The sequence below is a fragment of the Lithobates pipiens genome, unplaced genomic scaffold (assembly GCF_037356315.1).
Source record: "Lithobates pipiens isolate NorthernLeopardFrog02 unplaced genomic scaffold, aLitPip1_a1.2 Scaffold_23, whole genome shotgun sequence".
NCBI classification, from domain to species: domain Eukaryota; kingdom Metazoa; phylum Chordata; class Amphibia; order Anura; family Ranidae; genus Lithobates; species Lithobates pipiens.
In genome coordinates, this window is record NW_027507785.1 from 313,659,219 (window position 1) to 313,684,198 (window position 24,980).

A 24,980-nucleotide genomic window follows, 5' to 3' on the forward strand; every position below is an offset into this window, starting at 1 on the left:
TGGGCCTCTTGGCTGCATCTCTGATCAGTCTTCTCCTTGTCTGAGCTGAAAGTTTAGAGGGACGGCCACGTCTTGGTAGATTTGCAGTGGTCTGATACTCCTTCCATTTCAAAATGATCGCTTGCACAGTGCTCCTTGGGATGTTTAAAGCTTGGGAAATCTTTTTGTATCCAAATCCGGCTTTAAACTTCTCCACAACAGTATTACGGACCTGCCTGGTGTGTTCCTTGATCTTCATGATGCTCTCTGCGCTTTCAACAGAACCCTGAGACTATCACAGAGCAGGTGCATTTATACAGAGACTTGATTACACACAGGTGGATTCTATTTATCACCATCAGTCATTTAGGACAACATTGGATCATTCAGAGATCCTCGCTGAACTTCTGGAGGGAGTTTGCTGCACTGAAAGTAAAGGGGCCGAATAATTTTGCACGCACCACTTTTCAGTTTTTTATTTGCTAAAAAAGTTTAAAATATCCAATAGATTTCGTTCCACTTCACAATTGTGTCCCACTTGTTGGTGATTCTTCACAAAAAATTTAAATGTTATATCTTTATGTTTGAAGCCTGAAATGTGGCAAAAGGTTGAAAAGTTCAAGGGGGCCAAATACTTTCGCAAGGCACTGTATTCTTATTGTATGCATTAGGGAGAACCGTTACCGTGAATATATGTAGAATGCATGCCATAGCTGGGAAACCAGAAGCCCAGCTTGTATCAATGAACCGGGTGGTCACCAGGACACAGAGTGAGGGGAAAATCTCCCCAACAGGGGACAAGAAACTCCCCAATAGGGACTGCAATAAGAACCTGTCCCTTCCCCCCACTCTAGCCAAAAATGGAAAAAAAAAATTGGGCTCGAGTTCTATTTTTAGGTACACTGGCCAGGTGGAATTTTTCGTGGACATTCTCAACTATTACCCTTAAAAAGGCTTAATTTTTGAACAGCGATTGAGGAGAAAATCTTCTTACCAGGGGCACAGAAAACATACATTATATTACCAAAAGTATTGGTACACCGGCCTTTACACACACATGAACTTTAATGGCATCCCAGTCTTAGTCCGTAGGGTTCCATATTGAGTTGGCCCATCCTTTGCAGCTATAACAGCTTCAACTGTGAAGGCTTGTCCACAAGGTTTAGGAGTGTGTCTATGGGAGTGTTTGACCATTCTTCCAGAAGCGCATTTGTGAGGTCAGGCACCGATGCGGGTGAGAAGGCCTGTCTCGCAGTCTCCAAATTCAACCCAAAGGTGTTCTGGTTGAGGTCAGGACTTTGTGCAGGCCAGTCAAGTTCCTCCACCCCAAACTCGCTGATCCATGTCTTTATGGACCTTGCTTTGTGCACTGGTGTGCAGTCATGTTGGAAGGGACCATCCTCAAACTGTTCCCACAAAGTTGGGAACATGAAATTGTCCAAAATGTCTTGGTATACTGACGCCTTAAGAGTTCCCTTCACTGGAACTAAGGGACCAATCCCAACCCCTAAAAACAAAAAACAAAAAACTTGCACCATAACACCCCCCCCCCCCCCTCCACCACCACCAAATGATTTGGACTGGACAACACTCGTTGGGTGGAGCTGAGTGACTGCCAAAACCGGAAGGGACGCGGTTGCACCACAGTGTTTTAACACAGGCTTAATTACTTTTAACTCCTTAACTTTTAATAAAATATTCACTGGTTGAACATACTAAACTATGGGGATCCCCTTTGTCATGTTAGCCCAATATAGGATGGATGCACGCAAATTTAAAAGGACCATTTACCCTCTATATGTGAATATCCAAGGGAGGAGAAGAGTGTGTAAGGAGTATCCCAAATTGGAGCAGCATTGTTCAGCACCTCCTGCCAAAGGAGGAGGTATTTTTAGACCCTGCTATTAGCAGTTATAATTTGGGGAGGCGATCGCATAGCAGAAATAGTGGCGAGAATCACTAGCGCACTGCAGCGTAATACCATCTATAGAAGATTTTACTGGAAGATAGATGGTCACTGGATTTGTTTTCACATAAAACGTTTATTTGTTGCACATCAGCAGAGATTTGTCTAACTTATAGGGAAGGATTGGATGATTCTTTATGTGCTTTTTATGTTTACAATTGAAGAATATGAACTGATAGCACTGTATGCACTTTACATGTGATATATTTTGTAATTTAGAGTTTTTTTTATCATTCACACAAGTAGGGAAACACCACAGTTTTTTTTATATATATGTCAGGGCTGGGCTCAGCCCTCCCTTCTCTGAGCTGGCGTCTCAGCTGTCGGCTAATTGCCCGCTCCCATCACTCCACAGTTACTCAGCTGTTGATGATATCCTGCTCTTCAGTCCTGCCTACTTAAGCTGTCCAGCCCAGAGGATCTCTACCTTCGCCTTGGTCAACATCACAGAGACTATCTCCCGCATAACTGTTAAAGACTTACTTGGCTGACATCTCTTCTGGCTCCAGATCCTGCTTACCGTTTTACTACGCTCATCTCCGGCTCCCTGACGTTTGGCTTGTCTATCCGTTGCGGTTCCTGAACCCTGGCTATGTTTTGACTAAGTTTCTTCTATTTACTTTTATTATTAAACAAGAGTGATTTAACTGTACTTCTGTCTCAGTCCGATTTCATGGTTTCTGACAATATATTTATTCACTTTGCATGTGGGAACACAATTCACTGTCTGCAGCTCCCAACATACAATTATAGGGAAGTTGTGGTAAAACGTAGCGTGGGGTACACAACATACTTCACCTTTTATTTAGTGGTGATCAAATGGCACCAAAAGAAAGCTCTATTTTTGGGGAAAAAAAATTACAAATTGTATTTGGGTACAGCGTTGCACGACCGCGCAAGTCTCAGTTAAAGTAATAAAGTGCCTGGCCTGGTCATGGGGGGGGGGGGGAATTTACCGGAGGGCAAGTGGTCAAACACAGATCAATTCAAGCAAGCTGAACAGTCTGTGCCGAGGGATTCCATTGCTTGCGCCAACTAAATCCTTGATATTGTTTTATAACCCCTACATTGTATAATTATTGGCAGTGGTTGCAGTTCAATATAAAAAGGAAAGGTCAGATAATAAAACTGTTGAACTTAAAGTGTTACTAACTCCCCCCCACAGTGCCCCCAGCTTATGAATCTTTACATTAAAATACTGCCACTATATACCTTTTTTGGGTGATCTGTATACCACGGTCACGGGATAAACTGCAGGGTTTGCCCAAGTGCTGAGTGATCAGGTAGGAGGAGATTTCCACTATAGCCTGTGTCCTCATGCTGTTATAGGAGGCGGAGCATCCATGAATCAAGATGTGATATATACCCCCCACTGTGTTTTTTAGTTACTGAGCATGGAGGGACTGGGCTGTCATTTAGGATCTGTATACACACCCAAATGTCTGTCTTACCATAAGACCTGAAAAGCTCAGCTCAACACAAGGAAGTGTTCTCTCCAGCAATAGAGACCAAACTGAGCATGTGCAGCTTTACGACCCTCACTTTGTATTATCTGGCTTTGCCGAGAGAGATCCTGCAGGAGGAGGAGAATCTGTCCATACAGGATCAAAGAGCCTTTTTACACAACTACAGAGGGATTAACCCCTTAAGTTCCACAGAGAGTATAAAAGCATGCTATTCCACATATACAGACAGATTTATGCCGCGTACACACGACCGGACTTTGACAGACTAGGTCCAACGGTCTTTCCGGACGGACTTTCGGCAGAGGTCCAATGGACTTTCTGAACGAAACGGACTTGGCCACACACGATCGGACTAAGTCCGTTCGAAAGTCTGTTCCTTTTGAACGTGATGACGTAAATGGGACTAAACAAGGAAGTTCAATAGCCAGTAGCCAATGGCTGCCCTTGCGTCCTTTTTGGTCCATCGGACTAGCACACAGAAGAGTGGTTTTCACGATTTTTAGTTTGTCGGACTTCAGTCCGTCGAATAGATTTGAAATATGTTTTATTTCTAGGTCCCTCAGACTTTTGCGAAAAATAAAAAATAAAAGTCAGCTGGAGCCCACACACGATCGAATTGTCCGACGGATTCCGGTTTGCTAGACCAAGTCTGCCGGAAAGTCTGGTCATGTGTACGCAGCATTACTGTTGTGGGTTTAGTAATACCTTAAAGAGGAAGTAAACCCTGATGAATTTACTTCCTCTTTCATTCCCTGCAAAGGCAAAGCATAATGGACTACTATACATCGCATAGTAGTCCATTATGTGTCACTTACCTGACACAGGAGCCAGCGAAGTCGCCGCTGTCCCCTGTAGTCCGACGCATCCATCTTCTCGGTGGGTCTCGCCACTCAACAGCTGTCATTCGGCGAAAACGCGAGGACGTCACTCCCGCGCATGCGCACGGGAGCTGACATGCGCGGCATCTTCGCCGTAGACAGTGGTGCCTGTCTTTCGGCAAATATCTCCTAAACCGTATAGGTTTAGGAGATATTTCTTGGACCTACAGGTAAGCCTTAATCTAGGCTTACCTGTAGGTCAAAGTGTGTTGTAAGGGTTTACAACCACTTTAATATCAATATTAATTATTCTTTGGCTTTTGAAGGCATTTGCAAATGGACAAAATGTTTTTTTTAGCCGAGTTTTTTTTTTTTTTTTTAAAGTGTGGAGAGTCACTTCGACATTATCAATATGTCAGTTAAATTTCATTTTTTTTTTTATTCAATCAGTCAAGGCATAATTCAGAAAAGTTCAAATCACACATTAACAAGAATTAAAAATTAAAAAAGAAAAAAATCTTTATTTATCTTTTTCAATGAGAGGAGGCACAAACTTTAACATCTGACAGGTCATCGATTTAAAACACAGGAGCTCTGGGGTTGCCTGGTGTTCTTTGTCAAAACCCATCACACTTTATGAAATGGTTTTAAAAGGTGCTGCTATATAATACTAAAAAAATCTTATTACAAAACCAGATCCTTACAAGGCATACAATAAGGCTGCTAGAACGTGAGTGTCAGCGATGATATCGATCACCAGGACAGGGAAATTGATACAGGTGGGTCATCAATTAATTTCAATAAAACAAAAACAAAAAAAAAAAAAAACATGCAATTTTGGCAGCAATGCTTAAGGAGGTTTTCCTTTTAATACAGTGGAACCTTGGATTACGAGCATAATCCGTTCCAGGAGAATGCTTGTAATCCGAAGCGCTCGCATATCAAAGCGAGTTTCCCCATAGAAATCAATAGAAATTAAGATAATTCGTTCTGCATCGATTTCTATTGCATGCAATACAGCATGTGGCCAGAGGTGAGGGGCGCCAGAGAGCCTCGGAAATACTCTGGGGCAGCTCGGCTGAACTCGGAAAGGCTGGGATACGCTCAGGAACGGGAGTATTTCCAAGTGATTCCGAGTATTTCCGTAAGATTTAAATGTAAAATAAAATTTTTAATTTCAGGTACAACCAAACCGTTGCAAGGCCTCTACAACATGCACCAGATTCTTGTCTTTAAGCTGAATCCACTGTGCACAAAGCCCATACAACAGCAGTGTATACAGAAACATTGTAAAGGTTTTTTTTTTCATTTTTTAATATAAAGCTTCAGCTCCAGTTTGATGTCAAGCTGAGATCTTAATGGGATTGCTGGTTGTTATTGAAACTGCTTCAGCAACTTTTGGAAACGGATTAACGCAGACCTTGATGTGCAATGTAAGGTTCGCTCATACTGGCCGGACCCCAACCCCTCCCCCCTCCCGCTTATACTTCCCGAAAACCCCCCCATAGTGTGAATAGGCGCCAAGACTCCCTTGAAATGTACTGGAGTGTCTTCCTAAAATATTTGGCGTGTTCTGAAATCCACGGGAATCTACCTGGAAGGAGGGCGACTTCATAACCAGTGATACAGAAGATGGGGCTAAGGGAAGTACATTTTGAAGCTATATTTACTAGTGATTTATACAGGGGGAGAAGGCCCTAACAGTATAAGTAGACCTTGCATTAAAACGTGCTGACAGCCTGTTTATTGCTAACTACACACAATACATTTTTAATTGTTAAACTCAGGCTGTATGAAAAAAAAAAAAACAGAGGTCATTGTACTAAAGGCAATGTTAGTGCAGCGATCTCCCAGGCCTTCTCATCCACAGTAGTGCCTGACCTCACAAATACGCTTCTGGAAGAATGGTCAAACATTCCTATAGACACACTCCTAAACCTTGTGGACAGCCTTCCCAGAAGAGTTGAAGCTGTTATAGTTGCAAAGGGTGTGCCAACTCAATATTGAACCCTATGGACTGGGATGCCATTAAAATTTATGTGCATGTAAAGGCAGGCGTCCCAATACTTTTGGTAATATAGTGTAATGTGAATTATTACAGGTGGGAGATTTCCTTTGAAATTACAGTTATCTTTTAAAGAGAACCAGTCAGGTTCTGAGTAACCTGTAATGTACAAAGTGGATAATGCTTTTTGTGCCTAGGGAAATGCCAATTCTGATCACCAACCAAAGGGGGGATAAAGCCCAGCCGAGTGCATGGCAGTGAGTGTGATCTCGGGAGAGCTAATCCCATGCTCCAGTACCCAGGATACCACCAAACAAGAAGCAGTATTAGACCAACACTCCTAAAAAATAAAAATAAAAAAAATCCTCATTAGCACCCTTGTTAGGAAAAGCATGGCCACCTCTGGTCAAATACCATACATAAGTGAGAAGTTAATACAGCCTAAGCAAGGAGCAAACCTATGACATGACATACATCTGCAAATTTTATAGCACAATTACCATTTATTTGCTGAATGTAGTAAAACATCACAGAAGTAGCTTGTGCAAGAAGATCTAAGCATATTTGTCAATTAGAAGTACTCTGCAAAAGCAAAAAAATAACATCCTTACAGCAAGAATGGAAAGATTGGTAGCTTGCTTATTAAACATTTGGAATAAATAATAATTGGGCATAACAACTTACAGAACATTTTTTCAATCAAAAATTCTAACAAAACATGTTATTTGACCCAGAGTGGTGCCCAATGCGCGACACAGCAGGCCAAAATGATTTACTTCCAATAGCATGTCAACAAGCTGGTGTGGGAACAAAGGCACATGGGGGCTTGTCAGAGGTCAGCCAGCTGAACTGTCCAGCAGGCTGCGTTATTCCCTTCCCCTTAGATACCTGCTGTCTAATCTAGAAGTAGCTATCAGACAACAAGGTCCTTTAAGACCTCCAGACTCCGGAATCTACAATTGTCTTCAATAGGTGGAGCAGCCTCCTGAACAATTAAAAGTGGGGACTGGTATGGTGGAAGCTTTACCCAAAAAAAAGTAAAAAGGGATACTCTTTGTCAGAGGTTTTGGAATGAGGAAGCAAAGCCCTGCCTCTACCAAGATGGCGGCCTCAATGCAAAGACATGATGCAGAACAAACCAGTGTAAATAATGGGAAAATACCTACTATAGGGATATTAGAGGAAATATTGGTAACTAGTCCATTGCCCTCTACCTGCCTTTTATTTATTTATTTATTTTTATATATAATCTTTTAGTTTTCCAAAAACCAGAAGAGAAAAAGGCACATAAAAGAGACAATGCAAATAATGTGTGAACGATAGCTGCGTTCATCGCAGTAACTTCAAGTGTACAATCACAAGGCTAGTATACATAAAAAATAAAATAAAAATAAGGTGAGGTGCTATACTCCATGTAGTAGAAAAATACATAAAAAAAAAAAGGAGAAAAACAACTCTAGAGATGTGCATAATCATGCTCACTAGTGTTTAGAGGTTCCCTAGCAACAAGGAAACACTTAGGTACACTCAAATGAGTGGTACCAACTTGTGCAGGATCAGTGCAACTTCCACTATGCCACCCAAGCTGTGGGTATGGCAGCAGGGCTTGAGGCCCCCACCAGTGACTGGACATTAAATGTGCCAACTAAGTCACAGTCGGGGATCTGCTGCTTATTGGTCCGGAACACACCAATAAACATAGATACACAGGAAAAAAAGAATCTCTCCCTTCGTAGGGGCAGGGGAAAAAAAAAAAGAAAAAGTATAAAGCCAATACAATTAAAAGATATGTATGGGTTTCCGTTTTTTGGGGGATTTATACTTATCTAGGTGGGTGCAGCATCGGTCCCCTGGCGCCTCTACACTGAGACCCAAGCGATCAAACATGGCCGATCGTTCAGTTCTCAGAGCACCGTGAGCAGAGTGCTGCTGACTGTCAGTTACAGCTCTCTGCTCTGCCTCCTCCTCACTCAATGGCGCGCCGGGATGTGGAGGGGGGCGGGGGCGCCCGGCTAAGGCTCTTAGCGGCTCATTGAGAGGCTGAGCCGGGTGTCGGTGCAGGCATGTGGGCGGATCCTGACTCTATGATCGTGATGATGGACCGGCTTTGTGACGTCAGCAGAGAGAGGACTTCAGCCTGCTGTCTGCTAAAAACGGGTCACAGGAATTAACTGCACTCCTGGGATCCATAGAAATACAGGCAAACAAGCTTTGGCTGTACTTCTTTAAATAGCACACGATTTTCCCATCATGTCCGTGTCTAGGCTACGAGGACCAGAGGGCACATCCATCAAAAAAGGACTCTGCCTGCCTTTTTTGGGTACACAACCAAAAACACACATCCACACTTTGAAAGGATGAGGCTCAAGTGCTTGTGCCTGGGCAAAGGCTGAACATACCATCTATGAAACCGGGAAACAGGGAAAGTCCAGCACCAAGTCAACTTGAAGTAAAATCTTGCACTTTATTGAAGATTCATCAAGACATAAAAGTAATCAATTCCTACAGTAAAAATTGACCCCTTTTAGCTGTATAGGCGTTAATTATAATCAGCTGAAACACGTCAATTTTTACTGTAGGAATTGATTCTCCTATTTGCCTTGATAGATCTTCAATGAAGTGCAAGATTTTGACTTGGTGGACATTCACTTTTTGCAGTTTCATAGATGTGCCTGTACATACCAAGCACCTGAGCCTCATCCTTTCAAAGTGTGAAATAGGGGTAGTAGCACTGCAATTTATCTTTCTTTTTGGATATGTACCCAAAAAAGGCAGGCAGAGGGCAACAGACTAATCACCAGTATTGCCTCTTACACTGCCTTGTGTCTTTGTGTGGAGGCCGCCATCTTGGTAGAGGCAGGGCTTTGCTTCCATAGGTCAGAGCCTCCAGCAAGGAGAAAAGTGAGCAGCACAGTAGTGACATCACCAAATCTCACTCCAAATCTTCTTAGACTAGCAGTACATTAGATCTCCCACTGCAGATATACAGCTAGGAGGCTGTAGGCACAGGAGTGCCTTGGCACACTCACATACTAGGAGGTGCGATATTTTTCAGGAGGAATTCCAGACAGTAGCATTTTTTTTTTTCCAAGGTACTGCTTAGGAACAATTAACATGACCAAATGTTCCCTGTAATATTCCAAATCTTTACTTTTTGAGGTTACTTCCACTTTCTAATGTTTTTCCCTGAAGATAAAGCTCTACGAGGCTTACCTTATTAAAAACCATTAAATATGTAGAACTGGGAGGTTCTCATGAATATAACCAGTGAATGACACAATGGACTTCATTTAGTCAAATGAAGGTTCTTCCAGTGTAGTTGGGCAGAATGAAAGAGGAATCAGCTTGGTGGTCATGAGCAGCACAGACGGTCGTAAACCCAGACACCTTCATAAGGTCAGTGTTTAATCAAATACAAGGAAAACAAAACATAAAAAAAATAAAATAATAATAATAATAATAATATTAATATTTGCCTGTTTGGACAGACCCTAAAATTTTTAACTAAAAGAAATTAGATATTGACATGGTTCCAAATCATAGCTCAAGGTAGCTCCCTGCATTTAACACTGCATTGTAGATGCCTCTCCGTGGATCCAGCATGGATAAAAAGGAACAATCTTTTACAAGCCCACCCCCTGACCCTTTTATATACACCTTCCATGCTCCCCTTGTGCGCTTTCCTCTGGGAGTTGCACCCTGTGTAAAGTCTGTGTCAGAGCTTAGAGAGTTGGTGATAATGCTTAGGCTTTGTGACTGGCTGCTCAGGCTGGAGCACTGCATCCTGGAAAGAGGTCACATCATTTCTTCAGAAGCATTGGGTATTTACTAGACATCCACCAAAAGGAAATTTTGGTGTTGAAACCCGGAAATTCAGGATGCAGTTGGCCGAAACCGAAAATAACAATTTATAAGTTATATATATATATATATATCTTTTTTTTTTTTTTTTTACATATAAAATTGTATTATATTTGACTTTTTAATTAATATCATTAATTTATTTTTCGGCCATTATCGGGACCTCTAGTGCAAGAAAAATGCATCTCTTTAAATTCTATGCATTTCTGCACATCGGTCCATTGCGCTTCCATTGTGGTGTTAAAAATCGTGTTTGCTGCATTTTTGGTCAGTTTAAAAAAAAAACAAAAAAAAAAAAACACACCTCTTCGTTGAAATGCATTGAAAAAGCAGCAAGAATGCATCAACAAACCCAAGGCTTTAGGGAGTGCAGCAAAGCGTATCGGTGGGTGAGGAGGTGGGCTAATAGGAGACTTCCACTTTGCTCTGATGCAGCAAAGGGACGATCTCCTCGTGGTGCATTTGTCATGAGATCGTTAAGGGGACCGTCGTTGATAACCTTTGAAAATACCAACATGTTGTAAATTAGTGTTAGAAAAAGTCAGTGACTCTTAAATGACCCTCTAATTCTCCGATGGAGGAATTAATTTGGATCAATGGATGGGAGGGGGGTGCCCCAATGAGAAGGAAAGGCATTATATGCTCTCATGCGGAGAGTCAGAACAAGGCACTGGCATGTACACTGCTTCCTGGCATATGGTAGTTTTAGTGTTTTTCTGTATTTCTTAAAGGGTAATGTAGGGTGGACAAATTAACATGCAACTCCTTACAAACTTTTTTTTTTTTCTTTACTTTTTGGGTAGCCTAGGAAACCTGACATATGTTCTGTGTATTGGAAAGATTTTCCCTGCTTTCCTAAATAAATAAAAAATCACAGGGTGAGAAGTGAAGGAATATCTCCTGAATGGGGATACAAACTACAATAAAAACCTGATAGAAGTACTAAGTCTTCATCACCTTATCCAAAGCCAAGGACATTTTTCAGCTCTAGTTCAATTTTTAGCTAAACTCCAGGAAGAAAAAAAGAATACACAAATGAATGGTGCACTGTATTCAAGAACACACAATTACATGTCAATTTCTTGTGTGTCCACTCAGACACGGAGCCGCAGGCTCAGCACCGCCCCCCTCGCTCATCATTGGCCCACTGACTGACAGCCAATGGCGCCCGCTGCTGTCTCAGCCAATGAGGGGGAGTCCTGGACAGCTGAGTCTCTCGTGCGACATTGCGATGGGGCTCAGGTAATTGGGGAGGCTGAGGGGGACTGCTGAACACAGAAGGTTTTTTTATCTTCATGCATAGAATGCATGAAGATAAAAAAAAACTTCTGCCTTTACAACCACTTTAAAAGCAAACTAAATTCTTTGAACGACAATCAAATATTTGTGAGAATGTTCTGAGAATTTTTATTTGAAAATTCTATCCATCCGTGGCCAGCTTCAGACTGCAGATATAAAGCGATAAGTATTTAGGAACAGGAGTGCCTGGGTACGGTCACATACCAGGAAGCGCTCAGTTATTTTACAGGAGGAATTCCAGATAAAAAAGGTAGATTTCCAGGGTACTGTGTAGGTACAATTAGTTTTTGCCTATAACAGTGATGGGGAACCTTGGCACCCCAGATGTTTTGGAACTACATTTCCCATGATGCTCTGGCACTCTGCAGTGTAGTTGAGCATCATGGGAAATGTAGTTCCAAAACATCTGGGGTGCCAAGGTTCACCATCACTGACCTATAACAAAAGCAAATCCTCACTTTCTAACTTTCCGAGTTCAGTTGCACTTTAAAGTGTTACTAAACCTCGGACTCGGCATTCCCTATATCTGATCTCTCACAGTACACAGAACATGGAGATGCCATTATTTTAGTAAATATAAACTACCTTTTCTCATCAGTATATAGCATTCTTGTGACTTCTATCAGTGTCTGGTTAAAGCTTGTGGGAGGAGTTTTCATTCTGTCCCTATTGTCCAATAAGGTTGCAAGACCCCCGACCCTCTGTCTGGACAGTGCCGATTAGCCCTTTGCTGATCACATGCACCCTCCCCCAAAAAATAAAAATAAAATCTAGCAATACACGCCAAACTGAGCATGTGCAGAGTAATTCCAAAGGCTCTGTGCTATTAGCAGATGGATTAGGGACTGTGGAAGAAGGGGGGTACCAGAGAAGACAGGTTTAAACAGCCTTTTTACACAATGAGGAGGACTCCTTCAGTCAGCATAACAAACATGCTTTACTCCGCAGGGGTATGGAACCTGGGGCCCTCCAGCTGTTGCAGAACTACAAGTCCCATCATGCCTCTGGGAGTCATTTTAACTGGCAGCCTTGCAATGTCTCACGGGAAATGTAGTTCCACAACAGCTGGAGGGCCCCAGCTTGCCTTCCCCTGCTTTACTGCCTACACAGACTCATTTTACGGTTGTAGATTTAGCAACACTAACTGTAGCAGAGAAAACTCAGGTCTCTTGCCCTATCAGACATTGCTGTGCTGTGTAAATCTCAGAGCCAAAAGCCCAGAAATACAAAGCCTTTAAAGTGGTTGTAAACCCTCCCTAGTGACTTAACTATAGGTAAGCCTAGAATAAGGCTTACCTATAGGGAGTGGCAATATCTCCTAAACGTGCGTCATTTAGGAGATATTCCACTTGTAGTGCGCCACTGTCGTCATCGGCGCAAGCGCTGTGAAGAAACGGGCTTCCGTGGCGTTCCTTCCCCCAGCATGTGCCGTTACTGTCAGCTCTCGCGCGTGCATGTGCGGGAGTGACGTCACGTGGCTCCGGCCAGTCACAGAGCTGGAGTCTGCGGCCTCCCGGAAGGAAGAGGGGCGAAGATGGATGCAGCCTGCACAGGGGATAGAGATGGATTTGTTTGCAGGGAAGTGTCACATAATGGGCTAGTATGCAATTTGTAGGCTTTGCAGAGAGAAAAAGAAGTAAAACCAATCAGGGTTTACTTCGTCTAACAGGTAGGACAGCTCCCTTTTTATTTTATCTTCAGTGTATAAAGCCGTTTGCCTGGAGTCCAGCTTCAAAAGTAGAATTCAGGAGTCAGTCAGCCCAGTCTAGGAGCCACAAGGCCCTTCTGAGAGGAAAAAAAAAAAAAAAAAGCTTCAGACCCCATACACACTATCACATTTTCTGCAGATTTTTGTCTTCAGATTTACCAAAACCATATAATATGAGGTCAAACCTTAAGAGTTCCAATTTGTATACAGGCAGGCCCTACATGGTTTTGGTAAATATGAACACAAAAATCTGCAGAAAATCTAATATTGTGTAGGGGGTCTTAGGCTCCGTTCACATCTATGCGTTGCTATTTTTACAGGCGTTTTTTGTGCAGGCGTTTTGAGTTGACAAATGACCAAACAAAAAACAAAAAAAAACAAACAAACAGTAAAACGCCTGTAATCTGCCAAAAAAAGAAGCTCATGTAATTTTTTGAGCGATGGGCGTTTTGCTTAAGGCAGTGGTTCTCAACTCCTGTCCTCGGGACCCACTAACAGGCCAGGTTTGCAAAATAACTGAAATACATGACAGGTGATATCATTTGCTGCTCAGTGATTGCAGTATTCTAGTCTGCATCTCCCCAAGGCAATACATAAAATCTAGCCTGTTAGTGGGCCCTGAGGACAGGAGCTGAGAACCACTGGCCTAAGGCGGCAGAACGCTCAGATGTGAACAGGGGCCATTGAAATGAATGGGATTAGTCTTGTTGGGCATTTTTATAGCTGAGCCTTAGAGCAAAAAATGGCCCAGAAACACCTATATGTGAACGGAGCCTTGGGAACCCATTTACTTGTTTGTAGTGCATTTCATGTTGTGCGCTAACATGCATTCCGTTAAGGCGGTCCATTGCAAAGAATGGGGCTGCCAAACAATGGTGTGTTTGGCAGCCCTGCACTAAGGCAACGCACCTGCACTGTGCATTGCTATGCATTACATAAAAGGGTCATGTACAAATTTTGGCTTAAGCCCCATACACACTATCAGATTTTCTACTGACTTTTGTCTTCAGATTTACCAAAACCATATAATAATATGAGGTCAATCCTTAGGAGTTTCAATTTGTATGCAATCAGGCAGGTCCTTGCACTACATGGTTTTGGTAAATCTGAAGACAAAAAATCTGCAGAAAATCGGATAGTGTGTATGGGGCTTAAGCCAAAAATTGTGCACGACCCTTTTATGTAATGCACTGCAATGCACAGTGCAGGTGCGTTGCCTTAGTGCAGGGGTCTCAAACTGGTGGCCCTCCAGCTTTTGCGGAACTACAAGTCCCATCATGCCTCTGCCTGTGGGAGCCATGCTTGTATCCGTCAGCCTTGCAATGCCTCATGGGAATTGTAGTTTCACAACAGCTGGAGGGCCGCCAGTTTGAGACCCCCTGCTTTAGTGCAATGGGGTGCAGGTGGCGTGTGCTACTGCACATGTTACCACGATGCGTTAATGTAAATGGGCCCTCAGAAGAGTTAGGCAACAGCTAAATCTGGCGGTTCGACCATTCCTACATGTGAAAATGGGAATGTGTACTTATTTACGAATGTTTCTAGACATATTTTTTTTATTTGAAGGGTTACAATCCTTTAAAAGTGCATAAGTAAAAAATAAATATTAAGAGGAAGCCAGAGACTGCAACATCTAAGCGTTGGAAATATAAAAGGACTCCTTTAAACTAGAAGCAGCTCTGGAAAGCATGTGTGGGACACGTGTGGTTCTCAAAGTGCGTTTATCATTACAGAAAAAAAAAAAAAAAAAAAAAAGAAGAAGTCACAGAGCTAAACAAAACGTGGAAATGAAAAGAGGCGATGCTGCGAAGTTCTTCAGCCTTTCACACGTTTCATACACTTGATATACAAGAGATTAGGCCCTGATTACTATACAGGGGATGTATATATACATACACAGGATCAGCCTGGAGCTGTCTGTACAATAAAAAGGGAGAGCAGCTGGCGTTTTACCACTGCTCCCAACTAAAGTCGTCCCCTCTTCCAAAGACGATGAAAAATCCAAGGATTGTGAAAAAGATCACTGCGTTTCCGGCGAGGACCAGGCCACAGGCTCCCCATAGGATCTGCAAAAAAACAAAGAAAATGTTTTCTTAAGTTAAACTCAAGACAGATATAAAGAAAAAAAAAAAGAGGAAAAAATAAAAAAACAAACAAAATTAATGCAGTTCTGTAATCACTGATCAATCAATAAAGTGGTTTCCATTCTATGTATGAAGGTAAAAAACCTTCAGTGTGCAGCTCCCCCTCCCGATACTTACCTGAGCCCAATCATGTCATGTGCATGAGAGCGGCTGCTCACCCCGGGTCTCTGCCTCCTCACTGGCTGAGCCATTAGCTCCCGCTGCTGTCAATCACAACCAGTGAGGAAGGAGCGGGGCTGAACCCTGTTCTCGGTGTCTTATGGACACACAGAGCAGGGCTCAGGAGCGAGCCTGCATAAGTGACCCCCCCCCCCCCCCCCGTAGCAAGCAATTTGGTATGGGGGAATTGGGCAAAAGGAAGTAGTTCAAAGCACCGGGCGGGGGACCAGAGAAGAGGAGGATTTGCCCTGCTCTGTGCAAAACCCTTGTACATGACCAAGTATAACATGTTTGTTATTTATTGGGAAAAATAACAAACAAGACTTTAATATCACTATTAGTGTAAGTACCTGAATATGACCTTATACTGGCTTCTTGCAGTCCTTGTACAGCAGGGCTTGAGTGAGAGAGGAGGAAGCAGTACACGGAGCCAATCAGTTCATGTGCTGACAATAAGCTTATTACTAGGAAGATAAGGCAGAGTGATAGAGAGATGAGATCATCACTGTGCTGCGTCTTTCGCAGTCTCTGGGGTGGGAAAGGATGACCCGGGCTCAGATGAAGTGGGTTAAATGATGCTGGCCATCAAACTGAGAACATCCAGTTGCAGAAAAATAAATACTGGGGGAAAATCTCCAGAATAAAGCTGAATATTGCAGGAAAAGCCGATTTTGTTATCGTCTTTTTTTTTTAATGGACTCCCGACCGGCTCAAGTACTTATACTGCGGCAAGATGGCACCACTGCACGAAACCCTGTGCAGGGTTCCCATTAAGAGCCCCCAGAGGGCATGTGCCCATTTCACTGTGGTTGACCCAATGCGCGTGGTTGGTGATGACATGCGCGAGAGCCAGCACACACAAATCTCAGTTCTGTCAGGGGAGAGGCTACATATAGTTTGTTCCTACTAAGTAGGAACAACAGTATGTCTCCTTCTCCAGTCAGTCCTATCCCCATACAGTTAGAACACACCGAGGGAACACAGGTTTAACCCCTGGATCGCCCCCCTAGTGTTAACCCCTTCCCTACCAGTGACATTTACACAGTAATCAGTGCATATTTATGACACCGATCACTGTATAAATGTCAATGGTCCCAAAAATGTGTCAGAAGTGTCCGACTCTGTTCGTCACAATATTGTTAAAAATCGCAGATCACCGCCATTACTAGTTAAAAAAAATAAAAATAATAAATAAATATTAGAATAAAAATAGCATACGTTTTTCCCATAGATTGAACACGCTATAACTTTTGCGCAAACCAATCAATATACTCTTAATGCGATTTTTATTACCAAAAATATGTAGAATAAATATTGGCCTAAACTGATGAAGAAATGTATTTTTTAAAAACATTTTTTGGGAATATTATAGCAAAAAGTAAAAAATATTGCTTTTTTTTGTTTATAGCACAAAAAATAAAAACCACGGAAGTGATCAAATACCACCAAAATTAAGCTCTATTTGTGGAAAAAAGGACACACATGTTGTTTGAGTACAGCGTTGCACGACCACACAATTGTCAGTTAAGACGACGCAGTACCAAATTGTAAAAAGTGCTCTGGTCAGGAAGGGGGTAAAATCTTCCGGGGCTGAAGTAGTTAATATCCATTTCTGGCTGGAGTCTGGCTAAAAAACCTGAATGAAGACTGTTCTTGTAGCTCCAGCTTTATGATACAAAACATTTCTGCAAAATAAGAGAACATTTCAACTGATGCTTCAGCTGCTCCACCTAGAGGCTAAACGTAATCACAACGTAGCAGAAAAAAAAAAAAAAAAAAAACACAAAACAAAAACAAACACCTGGTGTTTGTTCGCTTTCACTACATGCAAAAAATTACCAAAAAGGGAGGCGCCGACTTTCACTGAGGCAACTAAAAATGTTAAATAGGAAAGGGCAGAATTCATGGCACGTTTATTTTCCAATTAATGAAAATGGCGTTATAGTTTTGGATGACGCAGTTTCAGCAACAAGTCCAAAATTTTTCCCGCCCAAAAAAATTATGTATGAAAAATTAACCTTCATTCTCGATTTAACCGCCAAAACCTTTATTTAAAGTGGGAGTCCGCCGGGACTCCGCGTTTTTTTTTTTTTTTTTTAAAGCCAGCAGCTACAAATACTGCAGCTGCTGACTTTTAAAATAGTGACACTTACCTGTCCAGCGCGCCCGCGATGTCGGCACCCGAAGCCGATCTCTAGATCGTCTCTCGGGTGCTGCCGCCGCCATCTTGGGTATGGGAATCAGGAAATGGAGCCTTTCGGCTTCATTTCCCGGTTCCCTACTGCGCATGCGCGAGTCGCGCTGCGCAATAAGGACGGTCCCCGCTGCCTCTGGGATCTGTGTGTTTCCCAGCAGGCAGCGGGGCACTTGCGGAAAGGGGCGTAATCTACGCCCCTTTCCGCAGAGAGCTATCCCGGAAGTGGGTGCAGATACCTGTACTGTACAGGTATCTGCACCCCCCTCCCCCCTGAAAGGTGCCAATTGTGGCGCCGGAGAGGGGGAGGGTTCCGATGAGCGAAGGTCCACTTTAGGGTGGACCTCCGCTTTAGATCCAAAAACACATTTCACCATACTGCACCAATTCAAGATGTGGTGGCTGCATTCGTTTTCCTTATTCAGGCTTTTTTGCCCTTTATTTTCCCTGGGGATTCTGCTAGTGATGCACTTCCTGTCCTAGGACACAGCATTGTTGGTATGTTGTCTCCACGTCCCCTGCACATTATAAGGGTTCTAGGAGTGCGAAGGCCAGGCGTTTACACTACATTTCCATAAGCGGGCCTTTTTTCCCCCCTAAGGGAATAGGTGCCGGTACTTCCTCTCGAGTCAACCCTTGTCTCCGCCCCCTACCCACCTCCAAGCATCGTTCCTTGGTCCCACCACCGAGCGCCGGTCCTTGCTTCCGCCCCCTGCCAACCTCCGCGCGCGCGCCGGTCCTTGCTTCCGCCCCCTGCCAACCTCCGCGCGCCGATCCTTGCTTCCGCCCCCTGCCAACCTCCGCGCGCCGGTCCTTGCTTCCGCCCCCTGCCAACCTCCGCGCGCCGGTCCTTGCTTCCGCCCCCTGCCAACCTCTACGCGCGCGCCGGTCCTTGCTTCCGCCCCCTGCCAACCTCTACGCGCGCGCCGGTCCTTGCTTCCGCCCCCTGCCAACCTCCACGCGCGCGCCGGTCCTTGCTTCCGCCCCCTGCCAACCTCCACGCGCGCGCCGGTCCTTGCTTCCGCCCCCTGCCAACCTCCACGCGCGCGCCGGTCCTTGCTTCCGCCCCCTGCCAACCTCCGCGCGCGCCGGTCCTTGCTTCCGCCCCCTGCCAACCTCCGCGCGCGCCGGTCCTTGCTTCCGCCCCCTGCCAACCTCCGCGCGCGCCGGTCCTTGCTTCCGCCCCCCTGCCAACCTCCGCGCGCGCGCCGGTCCTTGCTTTCGCCCCCTGCCAACCTCCGCGCGCGCGCCGGTCCTTGCTTCCGCCCCCTGCCAACCTCCGCGCGCGCGCCGGTCCTTGCTTCCGCCCCCTGCCAACCTCCGCGCGCGCCGGTCCTTGCTTCCGCCCCCTGCCAACCTCCGCGCGCGCGCCGGTCCTTGCTTCCGCCCCCTGCCAACCTCCGCGCGCGCGCCGGTCCTTGCTTCCGCCCCCTGCCAACCTCCACGCGCGCGCCGGTCCTTGCTTCCGCCCCCTGCCAACCTCCGCGCGCGCGCCGGTCCTTGCTTCCGCCCCCTGCCAACCTCCGCGCGCGCGCCGGTCCTTGCTTCCGCCCCCTGCCAACCTCCGCGCGCGCGCCGGTCCTTGCTTCCGCCCCCTGCCAACCTCCGCGCGCGCGCCGGTCCTTGCTTCCGCCCCCTGCCAACCTCCGCGCGCGCCGGTCCTTGCTTCCGCCCCCTGCCAACCTCCGCGCGCGCCGGTCCTTGCTTCCGCCCCCTGCCAACCTCCGCGCGCGCCGGTCCTTGCTTCCGCCCCCTGCCAACCTCCGCGCGCGCCGGTCCTTGCTTCCGCCCCCTGCCAACCTCCGCGCGCGCCGGTCCTTGCTTCCGCCCCCTGCCAACCTCCGCGCGCGCCGGTCCTTGCTTCCGCCCCCTGCCAACCTCCGCGCGCGCCGGTCCTTGCTTCCGCCCCCTGCCAACCTCCGCGTGCGCGCCGGTCCTTGCTTCCGCCCCCTGCCAACCCTTCGCGCGCCGGTCCTATAACAATAGCCCCTAGCAACAACAGACCTACCCATTGCAAAAATACACCCCAGCAGAGGAATTGTCTGCCAACAATAGATCCACCCCCCCCCCCCCCCCCATCCCCCCCCAGAGGATTTGTCACCAGCAACAATTGATCTACCCCTGCAACAAAATATCATGAAACCAAAAGATCCCAAGCAACAACAGATCTGTCCGTCCGCCCACCCAGAGGATTTGTCTGCCAGCAACAATAGACCCACCCCCAGCACATTCCCCTGAGAGGATTTGTCTGCCAGCAAAAAGAGACCCACCCCAGGAACAATACACCCTCTCAAAAAGATTTGTATGCCAGCAACAATTGATACAGTAGATCACAATACTCTACTCGTCCGACTCACAGAAGTAGCTGGAGTCCAAGACATAGATCTCCAATGGTTCGCGTCCTTCCTAGGAAATCGGTCAGACAGTGAAACTAGGAAAATTCCTCTCCGAAACTCGGGCAGTCACCTGCGGAGTCCCTCAAGGCTCTCCTTTATCACCCGTTCTCTTCAACATTTACATTCGCCCACTCCTTCAAATCATCAGATGCTCAGATCTCTGCTTCCACTCTTACGCTGACGACACGCAACTTTATTTCCGGATCAATGGAAAAAAAAGATCACCAACAACAACTTGAAAACTGCCTCAAATCAATAGAGGACTGGATGACCACCCACTCCCTCCAGCTGAACCAATCAAAGAGAGCTTCTTATCTTACACCCAAATCATAAGCCCGCAACCAAAACCTCCTGGTCTCCACCAACCGTCTTTGGGCAGACTATCTCCCCAAAGACCAAAGCCAAGAGTCTCGGGGTTATTTTAGACGCACAAATGTCAATGGATGCGCAAATTGGATCTGTAGTCAGTGGATCTCACCATCTGCTGCGCATGCTTCGCAGACTCATCCCTTTTATCCCAAAGAAAGGCAAAGCAGTGGTAGTTGGAACAATCATTAATTCACGACTGGACTACGCAAACTCGCTTTACATAGGATTACCACAATATCAACTTGCGCGATTACAACTGATCCAAAACACGGCGGCAAGGCTGATAACAGGAAAAAAAACCCTGGGAATCCATTTCTCCTTCACTGAGGAGCTTACATTGGCTAACCGTAAAAAAAAAAATCGGATCACGTTCAAGACCCTTTGCCTCACCCACAAATGCATGCATAGAGAAGCTCCGCAATACCTCATGGAGAAAATAAATCATTACACACCAAACCGCAGTCTTCGATCAGCCAACAAAAACCTCCTCCTCGTGCCCAAAGCCCGGTATAAATCCAAGGGTGATCGGAGATTCGCTGTCCAAGGGCCTCGGCTATGGAATGCTCTACCAATCAACATCCACCTGGAAGAAAATCACCTGGCTTTTAGGAAAACTCAAGACCTTCCTCTTTTAGCAGATGATCAAAGCTCGCCACAGCGCCTAGAGGCGATTCAGTTCGCATTGTGCGCTATACAAGTATTTCATTCATTCATTACCCCAGCAACAATAGGGCCCCCCCCCCCACCCTTCAACAAAACAACCCCTAGCAACATGACCCACTGGCTCTCAATCAGAAGCCTTGACTCCGAGCCATCTGTGATAACTCCCAGCACGCTGACCAGGCTAACTCCCGGCACATAACCTCAGGTCACTGTGGGCAGATGGGCATTAAAACCCACCCTCCTTCCCTGCGTTATGCTGTTAAAAATGCAGCATATACTGGTAGTTGATGTATGGTATAATATTTAATATGCGATAAACATTTAAATAAAAAACAAGAAGATCTGGACAGCCGCACGCAAAAACGTTTTTTGCCTTTTATTAAAAATTCTTGTGAATAAAAATACAGGCCACAGCAGGGACCAGAGCTAACGCGTTTCACACTTCAATGTAGTGCTTAGTCATAGCTCTGCATGGTATAATATTTAATATGCGATAGACATTTAAAAACAGTAGTTTGGTCCTTTGCAGTCTTTAAAACAGGGCCCTTTGTTTTTCGCAGTTTTTTTTTTTTTTTGCACTTATCTAATGGATATAACAAATCACTTTCAGCAGTATATTTAAGACCCCTTTCACACTGGGGCGTTTTTCAGGCGTTTTTCAAGCGCTTTAGCGTTAAAAAAAGCGCCTGTAAAGCGCTTGAAATAAGCCTCATCTGCAGTCCCAATGTGAAATGTCAGCGCCCGAAAAACGCTCGTAAAGCGGCGCTTTACCAGCATTTTTTGAGCGTTATTAGGGCGCTTTTAACCCCTGCTAGTGGCCAAATAAAGGGTTAAAAGCGCCCACAAAACGCTGCTGCCAATAGCGTTTTTCAGGCGTTTTACAAGCGCTTTCCATTGATTTCAATGGGAAGGGGCGTTTAGGAGCGTTGTATTCACCGCTCCAAAAGCGCTGCAAAGAAGCTGCTTGCAGGACTTTTTTTGACGCCCTGCCAGCGCAGCGCCTTGGTGTGAAAGCACTCGGGCTTTTACATTGGGATTGCAGTTGCAGCTTCTTTCAGGCGCTTTTTTTAACGCTAAAGCGCCTGAAAAACGCCCCAGTGTGAAAGGGATCTTGGTGTGAAAGCACTCGGGCTTTTACATTGGGATTGCAGTTGCAGCTTCTTTCAGGCGCTTTTTTTAACGCTAAAGCGCATGAAAAACGCCTAAAAAACGCCCCAGTGTGAAAGGGGTCTAACTGATAAACAGGGAGCAATTATTACAGGTTCTTTGCTAGAGTTTACATACAATTTTAATCAGTAGTAATCACTCACGCAATGGCAATTTAAATAAGAACTGTATTCATAACTAAACATGTACTATGCCAAAGTTCACAAAAAATAAAAATAAAAAAAATAAAAGAAAACGAAATAAAAAAAATGAAAAAAAGAAAAAGAAAACAGAAGCCAGATGATCTAAGAGCAGAGCTGTTATGTGCCAGAAATCTTGGTTCAGAAGGAAATGTCTTGGGGAGTTTATACCGACAGATGCACTAATAGCCAGAAGTGGGGCATTCTTCCTCGTAGGCACAAGAGATACGACCTATTTAGATACTTATCTTAATGATTTCAGGGGTCCAGGCTGCCATCTAGAGGCCAGATAACACACACTTATAATTTGTTAATTTATCAACATCTGCACAGCGAAGGTCACTTGGGGAATACAATCGGAACTGTTCTGCTTTCATCATCATCATGAACTATTTCTTATTAGGAAGAAAAGGGAAAAAAAAGCGCAGCTGCAACTGTTGATAAACTTCACCGTTATTAATATCTGGTCTCTCGGGACGGACAGCCATGACTCCATGACCTGAGGGAACAACAGATGGAATCTCATTCAACATTCTTTACATGTCCAATACCAGCTGGCCAAAGAATAGAATGATATTATATAATAGTCCACCAGACTGCAAGCATGTCTAGAAATCTTGATGAAGGACAATGCAGGGGGATGATTTATTAAAACTGGAGAGTGCAAAATCTGGTGCAGCTGTGCATGGTAGCCAATCAGCTTCCAGGATTTTTTTTTGTCAAAGCTTAATTGAACAAGCTGACGTTAGAAGCCGATTGGCTACCATGCAGGGGCGGACTGACAACTCATGGGGCCCCCGGGCAATAGGAGATCATGGGGAGACCCTGTGTCCCAGCAACACTGCCCACATTACATACATTGGTCTCTACCCCCTTTAGCTGCAGAGGCAGCAGCTGAGGATGTACACATGCTGCGGCAGGAATTATACCCCCTGTTGCTTTTGGTGGATGATCATGACCCAATCAAGTGAATAGGGCCACTCTGCAAACACCCAGCAACAATGTGTAATGCACGCAGTAGCATCATGCTAGTGTGAGATTCATGGGGTTAAAGCAGGTTAACCCCTCCTTATAGCCTGCTTTAGCCACTTGGTCGCTGTACTGGATAAGGTTGCACAACCTTTGCAGAGCAAGCCCCATGCCAAGCGTGACAGGGTGTATAATTTCTGCTGAGGCTGCAACATGTGTAAACCCCTGGACCCCTAGGATGGAAGCAGAGGGGGATCCCTGGGATGGGGGCAGAGAGCTGCAGACATGATACAGGAGGTGGACAGAGGTTGCGGGCATACTGCAGGAGGTGGACAGAGGTTGCGGGCATACTGCAGGAGGTGGACAGAGGTTGCGGGCATACTGCAGGAGGGGGGACAGAGGTTGCGGGCATACTGCAGGAGGGGGGACAGAGGTTGCGGGCATACTGCAGGAGGGGGGACAGAGGCTGCGGGCATACTGCAGGAGGGGGGACAGAGGCTGCGGGCATACTGCAGGAGGGGGGACAGAGGCTGCGGGCATACTGCAGGAGGGGGGACAGAGGCTGCGGGCATACTGCAGGAGGGGGACAGAGGCTGCGGACATACTGCAGGAGGGGGACAGAGGTTGAAGACAGGATAGTGTCCTCCTCACAGTAGCCTCCTCCTCTGTCCACCATCACTACTTCTCCACATGATCAGTGTGCTGTGTCCTCCTCCTGTGCCCCTTTCACCTCTCCACTGGTCAGGGCAACACAGTGCTTCTCTGACCTGTGGAGAGGTGAAAGGGGCACAGGAGGAAGACACAGCACTGATGATGTGGAGAAGTAATATGATAGTTGACAGAACACATTAGTCTCTGTCCCTCCCCTGCATGCCACAGCTTCACCCTCTGCCACCTCCGGGCTCCCAGCGATGTCCTCCGCTCTCATTCACAGAGTTTACCCACAGTTTTACTCTCCCCTTCCCTCCTCAGTACTCACCCCTGCTCGGCTCCTCTGCCAGTGTCCCGATCGTCTATTCGAAAATGGTGCCGGGAGGCGCCATTACGTTACTGCGCATGCGCCGCCCAGCCGAGCGCGTACGAACTTTCCCGAGCCCGGTCGGCTTTGGAACAGCGCATGCGCCATTCCATGGTCGGCTCGCGGCCATCTTTTTTGCGGGCACCGATGCCCATAATAGATTTTAATGGCCAGCTCCAAAAAGGGGTTAACTCTACGGGCGGTTGCAAACACTGTGGGGCCCCCTGCTGGACACCGGGCCCTCGGTCTGCTCCTGACTGCCCTAATGGTCAGTCCGCCCCTGCTACCATGCACAACTGTACCAGATTTTGCACTCTCCAGTTTTAATAAAATGTATTGTCCTTCATCAAGACTTCTAGACGTGCTTGCAGTCTGGTGGATTATTATATAAAATTCTATTCTTTGGCCAGCTGATATTGGACATATAAAGAATGTTGAAAGAGTCCAATTGTTGTGTCCTCAGGTCATGGAGTCATGGCTGTCTGTCCCCAGAGACCAGATATTAATAACGGTGAAATGTATCAACAGTTACAGCTGCGGTTTTTCCCTTTTCTTCCTAATAAGAAAAAGTTAATGGTGATGAAAGCAGAACAGTTCTGATTGTATTCCCCAAGTGACCT

At 45.6% G+C, this 24,980-nt stretch overlaps 1 protein-coding gene across 1 annotated transcript in view; it reads right to left on the reverse strand.

Annotated features, from left to right (window-relative positions):
* Positions 1–4,723: 4,723 nt before the first annotated feature.
* Positions 4,724–24,980, reverse strand: part of LEPROT (leptin receptor overlapping transcript) — a 37,457-nt gene continuing 17,200 nt past the window's right edge. Inside the window, exon 4 of the mRNA XM_077450540.1 lies at positions 4,724–15,168. Coding sequence (XP_077306666.1) covers positions 15,052–15,168 — 117 coding nt within the window. The 3' untranslated portion in view covers positions 4,724–15,051. The remainder of the gene's footprint in view (positions 15,169–24,980) is intronic.